At 38.4% G+C, this 7,031-nt stretch overlaps 1 protein-coding gene across 2 annotated transcripts; it reads right to left on the reverse strand.

The window, feature by feature from the left end:
• Positions 1-934: 934 nt before the first annotated feature.
• On the reverse strand, positions 935-4,756 carry LOC111457448 (O-fucosyltransferase 27-like). Of its 2 annotated transcripts, none has more exons than XM_023099650.1 (10): positions 4,387-4,756; positions 4,039-4,123; positions 3,256-3,326; positions 3,078-3,166; positions 2,748-2,991; positions 2,558-2,670; positions 2,403-2,493; positions 2,195-2,323; positions 1,565-2,118; positions 935-1,493 (listed from the first exon to the last, which is right to left on the reverse strand). In XM_023099650.1, the coding sequence occupies exons 1-10, from the start codon at positions 4,591-4,593 to the stop codon at positions 1,028-1,030; spliced, it is 2,049 nt and encodes a 682-aa protein (XP_022955418.1). In that variant the 5' UTR covers positions 4,594-4,756; the 3' UTR covers positions 935-1,027. The 2 variants fall into 2 exon arrangements, with proteins under 2 accessions (XP_022955418.1, XP_022955416.1); XM_023099648.1 differs by having other exon boundaries at positions 3,256-3,329.
• Between the last annotated feature and the right edge of the window lie 2,275 nt (positions 4,757-7,031).

Consider the following 7,031-nt stretch of genomic DNA (forward strand, 5'->3'; position numbering starts at 1 on the left):
TCATGGTGGAGCCAATCTATTCACATTGGAAGACGTTGAAGCGAGTCCTACGGTATATCCAAGGAACGATGTCACTTGGCTATTCTACTCAAAAACAGAAGAATACAAGTTAGTTGGTTACTCTGACAGTGATTGGCGAGGAGACAGACGATTGTAAAAGTACATTTGGTTATGTATTTTTCATGGGCAGTACAACATTTACTTGGCTTTCAAAAAAATAATCTATCGTGACACTCTTGACGTGTAAAGCTGAGTATGTAGCAGCATCTTGGTGTGTGTTTCACGTAATATGACTTAGAAATTTGTTGAGTAAGATGGAGCTAAAGCAACGAGGTGCAACCGTAATATAAGTTGACAACAAATCAGCAATTGAGTTGGCCAAGAACCTAGTGAACCATGAAATAAGCAAACACATTGACGTTCGATTTCATTTTATCTGAGATCATGTGAAGGAAAGAAACGTGGAATTGCTGCATGTGGCAAGTCAGGATCAAGTTGTGGACATCTTTACAAAACCGCTACCGATAGTACTTTTCGACAAATACAAGAAGATAATGGCATGACAGATGACGAGCATTTAAGTTTATGGGGGAGTTTTGTTGGGAATAAACTTAAATGAAAAAAAGTAGTTTTTAATTGTGTTAATTTTAATACGTTTTTGAAATTGAGTCGTAAAAGAAAAAAATGGAAGGCCAATACTTAAAGGGTGGGTTTATGGGATATCAATTTTCCTCTAAATTAATTTGTTTTCCAAGGTAGAGCAAAAGTGTAGAGAACAAAAACTACCCAGCAATAGAAAAGGGTTTTCAGAATTCTTTGTCTCTTTGTTTCTTCCCTCTCGACATCTCCTTCACAGCTTCGTGAGTGTTATTTTAATAAGTTAGTTTTAGAACGGGCGTTTATTTCTATAAATTGATATCAGAGCATACTGTTATTTTCAACGCTCTAGAACCATTTCAACTAGTTAGTGCCAACACGTGTGCATTACAAAACTGTTGCTACCAATTCCAAGCAACTCACTTCCTTCTTATCTCTCTCCACCATCAAGTTCCTCTTGATCATTCAGCAGAATTGCTTCCTTACTCATCATCTCTCCATTTCCCTCTACCCTGTTCCCACTCCTGTACCCAAAAAATGATTCTGATGTTGGTTCATCTTCGTCGCCATCTTCTTCAGTTTGCTTATCTTTCGATCGCAGGCCCGACTCACTTCGCATCCAATCGGGACAACGATGCACAACTCCTACACCACCAGCCTGAGCTTGCGAATGAGTCAAACGACTCGAAGAAGCATGCTCTTCTGAGTCCTGTCTTGAGCAAGAACATTCAGGAACTGGATGTGATAGAAAAGATATTGATTTCACTACTGTTGATGCCTCTATCAATCCGTCGAGTAACGACTTCCTTAGATGTTGCCGAATCGATCTCAGCCATGTGTAGTTTGCATGATATAGCTGTTCTCTGGTTTCTGATAAGAGTGTTGCCACTTCTCTTCTGCATTGACAAAAGCGTCGTAAAGTTAGCTCGGGTCAACGGCGAATATATCAATATAGAAGAACAGATACCTATCAGGCCGGTATGTTTTAAGTGAAGCTGACTGATAAAGTCTATGGCCCATCACTAAGCTTGCGAAATTCGGATGCCCCTTGCCATCACGATCGAACCCGGGGATAAAAACATCGGCTTCGACAGATATAAAGTAATCAATAGCTTCCCAAAGCAATTTATGGGCATTGGTTCTCAACTCCATTACAGTACTTTCAGGCTCAATGTCACTCTCAGCCACCCAACCCCACCAACCTTCTATGTTATGTGGATATTTCAGCCTAGCTGGCGGAGGTGGCAACGGGCGAGGACGTGGACCGTCACTCTTCCACGTATCAGGCTTCGACTCCTTCAATTCAGAAGGTGGAGACCTTGGATAGTTTCCTCCGACGTTAATCTCACGACCATAAAGCCTACTAAGTTCCCATGGGGTGCTGAGGGAAGTCCTGTCAACGACATTCTCGAAAATAGCATGGAGAGGAATCAAGGTTCGTTGTCCACCGAAAACTTCTCCGCCCGACACATATATAATGGTGTCCCATGAGTATCCATGAGCCCGGAGAAGGATTCCGACCTGTAAAAGGTGAATATTCATGACATCAAATTCTCCATTTTCATCTAACCATTTGATCCAAACAACTATAGCTTACCTCTTCTGGCATTAGAGGGCAAGAACCATTTAGTCGTTGCCCCTCGGAGTTCATCGAAAGCTTCCCCTTGACGATCCCGCGCCTTCGCATCCACACTCTTTTGTGCTGAATGAGCTCATTATGTACATCCTGAATTTCATTTCAAATTTAAAAAATAGATCACTAAAATGATAGTATCAGTTGCATAATCAAGGTTAAAATAATGTACCTGAAACAGTTCAGCACAACCATAATACGCCAAGGCCTCTCTTGTCATCCCAGGATAGTAGGCTACGAACGGCCTGCCCGGAGCTCTTAACCTACGAAAAAATTCGAGTAAGAAGAACCGTTTCGTGAACCATTCAAAACATTTCAAATACTTACCTATGCAGAATTTTAGTGGCAAGATCCTGAACTTCCACTCTGAATTGAAGAGCATGGAAGGCAACTCTACACCTCAATCTCTGATACTCTTCAAGATCAGGCGGAAGGATAGCCTAGATGTTCATTAAAGAGTACAATCTATGAGATTTCGAAAAGTTCGACCACCGAGATGTTCGTTATAAAAAGTTACCTGCAAGCATCCACCGTCGGAGATGACAAGTTCGACCACCGAATGCTTCTTCAGAACAGGAAGAACATGGTGGCGATAAAAATATGGGGATGCTAAGTAAGATGGTTTGAAATGTGGGATCTCCTTTTTCCTCCGAGCACCTTTCAGATTTCTCGGAAGTGTCTTCACGATCTTAACGTCTCTAGTCAAGGCTGCAATGAACTGGTCTTCATTATAGAGATAAGCAAAACTCTTGAACTGGGAGCTGCATGAACATGATTGAACAGCTTTGACTAAAAAGGTATTTTTGTGAGCAATGGAAAAGGTAATATAAAATGGAACAGTTCAAACCTGATTCCTTTGCTGCTTGTGGTTGATAGAATCTCGGGAATTACTAAGGTAGCATTAAGTAACCGAGCAATGACAACAACATCGCATATCTAGAAGGCCAAGCATTTTCAATTCCTTCAATTTGATATCATTACCTGATAGGATTATCATAAAGAAGATCAAAGCATTGCATCCTTACCGAATTCCTGATCTCGTGGAATCCGCCCTGTATACGAACAAAGATGAATCCATTTGATTGTGATGAGGGATCTGCTGACATGATTAGTTCAGGAATGCATCGTTTCAAATACATCGTTTATCGTCAGCTTTATTGAGTTGAAAGGCAACATGCATACATCAAGGAGAATTGCATTTTGGGAGGGAGCCCCACATTGACTAATTAACGGAATGATCATGAGTTTATAAGTAAGGAATAAATCTACATTGGTACGATTATAAGAGCTTATGCTCAAAGTGGACAATATCGTACCATTGTGGAGAGTCGTGATTCCTAACATGGTATTAGAGCTATGCCCTTAATTTAGCTATGTCAATAGAATCATCAGGTGTCGAACAAAGGGTGTACTTTGCTCGAGAACTCTAAAGAAGAAGTCGAGATTCGATTAAGGGAAGGTTGTTCGAGGGCTCCATAGGCCTTAGGAGAGGCTCTATGACGTGTACTTTGTTTAAGGGGAGGATTGTTGGGAGAGAATCCCACATTGGCTAATTAACAAAATGATCATGGGTTTATAAGCAAGAAATTAATCTACATGGGTACGAGACCTTTTGGGAAAACCAAAAGCAAAGCCATGAGAGCTTATGTTCGAAGTGGACAATATTGTACCATGGTGAAGGTCCGTGGTTTCTAACATAGCAGACACACAGACACGCAAATAGCACGTAAATCCAGGATGCAACATAGGATTTCAACCAAATTGAATCTCTCCAAAAGAGGAAAATCAAGCTGCAGAATAAGGCATACCAGGATAGTGTTGTCTGGGATTTGCATAAGGATGCAAAGTTTCCAGCCGCCTAACTGGGCCCCAAAGCCGTCTAAACAAAGGACTCTGAACAAACACAAACAGCAGCAAATATAAGGGGTACTAGAAACAAAGAATGAAGTAAAATGTAGCCAAAAAGTAACAGAACAACAAAAACAGAATGCCCATTTGAAAGGAAGCCTTAAAAATTGATGGAAAAGGCTCATGTTACTACATAAATCACACAAAACCACCCAGATTTGATGTTATTTCAAATTCACACAAGGAACTGAAATCCCCAAAAACAGAAAGATCTGTAGAAACAATAAGAGAAAGAGATGAGATCTTACAGCCGGGGAGAAATCTGGATGTTCAAAGACGGGTCTCCAAGAGAAGATTGTAACAGCAGCAGCAGATGATTGATACTCAGAAACGGCATCCTGAGTAAATCCAGCAAGGAAGAAATGGGTGAAGAGGGAAAAAGTAGAAAGAACAATACCCAGTAAGCCAACCCATTTCATCCTTGATTTCAACACCATCTCCCCCTTCCCTTTCATAGCCGCCTCAGATTTCTGTCCCCACAAGGCAGAGCCCCAAGGGAAGAGGAGGAAGAAGGTGCAGTAGTGGAAGAGTGAGTACAAATTATAAAATGGTTGACCAGCCAAGTTCTCATTAACCTTTTGGGTAAATTAGAATGCGTGGGTGGACTGATTTGGAGAAGACGAAGAAGTAATAAAGGATGGAGAAAAACGGTGGCCTTTTGGGTTTAAACATAGAACTAGGGTCCCATCATTACCTAAACCACCCATGTTTTGCTCTGTGTCTCTCACGTGCGATGTATGGATAACTTATCTTCGATTTTCTCTCTGTCCCTTTGGATTCAACCGTTTTTCAAACATTACAATTCCTAAATGCTCATATAGCCATAGTAGCCCAGTAGAGTGACCAATGTTCTTTATTGCCTAAGTGACAAATATATATACTCATGAATTGAAAATCGGTGATTAATAGACTATGGTATTAATTTAAGTATTTACTCTGTTAAATGCTTGAAGTTAAAAGAAGGCATTCAGGTACTAAATGATTAGAGAATTTGATTAGTGATATAAAAATTTAAAATAAATGAAAATTAGAGTTATATTTCATATTGATACTATTTTTAAATTTGTGATTGAAACTAAATTTCAATTTGTTGGATAATATATTTATAAATTTTAAAATTATAAAAGTAGTTTTATTCTCATTACTAAATAAATATTGGGTTAAATAAAATGTATGTGTTTTCAATTATGAACTCTGTACAAAATTTATTTTATTATAAATTATTATGTAATATATATATATATCTTAAATTAATACAATCGAAAAAAAAGTTTATAATAACCCATATATATTTACCTATTTTTATTTTTTTTAAGGGCAGTACTAAATTAATTTTTTGATCTTTAAAATATAAAAATGTTGTTGGAATTTATTATTGCTACTTCGAATTAGTGAAGATAGTCATAATCAATTAATATTTGGATAATATATTAGTTATGGAATATATTTTATATATTCGTAATCCGTTAATATTTTTCCTTTCTTTGATTAGTAGTATATTTTATTTTATTCTTAAAATTTAGTTAGTTTATATTTTCATTATTAGGTATTAGTTGGTAGCTTATATTTGTGAATATCAATGAACATTTAACCTTCGATCCCAATTCTATTTCTCATTCTTGATTGTTTCCTTCACTAATAATATTTTCATTTTCAGATCTATTCACACTTTTGAGTGATAGATTTTGTGTCAGTTGGTATTCGAGCCAAGTTGGTAACCAAGGATTTGATATTATTACTCAACGAGATGAATGGTGGAAGAGCTTCTATGTGTATAGCTATGGAAAAGCTGGTTGGCAACAATGATGGAGGTGGTTCTATGAGTATAGCTCTGGAAAAGCTTGTTGGCAATAATTATAATTATTGGAAGTTATGTATGGAAGCTTATCTACATGGACAAGATTTGTAGGATTTAATTGAAGGGGATGACACAGAAATTCCAGCAGATACTCCACAAAATGCTGAATTACGTCAAAAATGGAAGATCAAATGTGGAAAAGCTTTATTTATCAGTACTAAAATCTGACCATTTCAAACGAGATTGTCGGGTGAAAGTGGTATGTGATTGTTGCGGAAAGCCAAGTCATATTAAGCCAAATTGTCGAGTCAAAATGCATGGATCAGAAGTAAATGCTGTACATAAAGTAAAAATTCTTCAGATTCATTTTAGGAACACTGTTTAAGTATTGAGGTTCTTGACCAACCAACAGACGTGACTTCAGCTGTACATCAAGATGATGTCTTTACAGATGCTCATGCCTTTATAGAATGATGAAGAATGGATTGTCGATTCTGGTTGTTCTCATCATGCAACTGGAAACGAAACTCTTCTATCAAATGTTCGTCCACATTGTCAAAAGAAGAGTAAAGGGCCTAGCAAAGTGGCTGAATTGGAATCACGGCTTTCTCAACTCTAGGAGGAACTGAAGAAAACAAGTGATCAACTGAACACATCTAAATCACACAAAAAGCAAGCCCAACAGGAAGCAGAAGAAGCAAAGAAACAACTATCAGATATGTTTGCAAAGCTTGAAGAATCCCAACAGCAGGTGCTTGAGCTCTCAACTTCTAAGGAAGATCAAGTTCAAGAACTGGACAAACTTTCTCAAGATCACGATCGAGCATGGGAGTCTGAACTCGAAGCTATTCAGAAGCATCATGCAATGGATGCTGCTGCATTGGCCTCCGCCATAAATGAAGTTCAGAGGCTCAAGGTCCAGCTGAACATGGTGTCCGAATCCGACCAAACCCAAAGTAACATCGCTGAGTCTGCACAAGTTGAGATGGATTATTTAAGAACCCGCTCTTAGAGACACTCTCCCTGGTTGAAAAACTGAAAAATGAGCTCAGTTACTGAAGAGAACCTGAAGCTCAAGCCCTCAACATTGCAATG

The sequence above is a fragment of the Cucurbita moschata genome, unplaced genomic scaffold (assembly GCF_002738365.1).
Source record: "Cucurbita moschata cultivar Rifu unplaced genomic scaffold, Cmos_1.0 Cmo_Scf00020, whole genome shotgun sequence".
NCBI lineage: Eukaryota > Viridiplantae > Streptophyta > Magnoliopsida > Cucurbitales > Cucurbitaceae > Cucurbita > Cucurbita moschata.

Coding starts and splice junctions, on each gene's coding strand:
- LOC111457448 (XM_023099648.1), bottom strand. CDS start 4,593: ATGAAAGGGAAGGGGGAGATGGTGTTGAAATCAAGGATGAAATGGGTT. Junction 4,124..4,386: donor ATCCAGATTTCTCCCCGGCT/GTAAGATCTCAT, acceptor GTGTTTGTTCAG/AGTCCTTTGTTTAGACGGCT. Junction 3,330..4,038: donor TCCCAGACAACACTATCCTG/GTATGCCTTATT, acceptor TAATCATGTCAG/CAGATCCCTCATCACAATCA.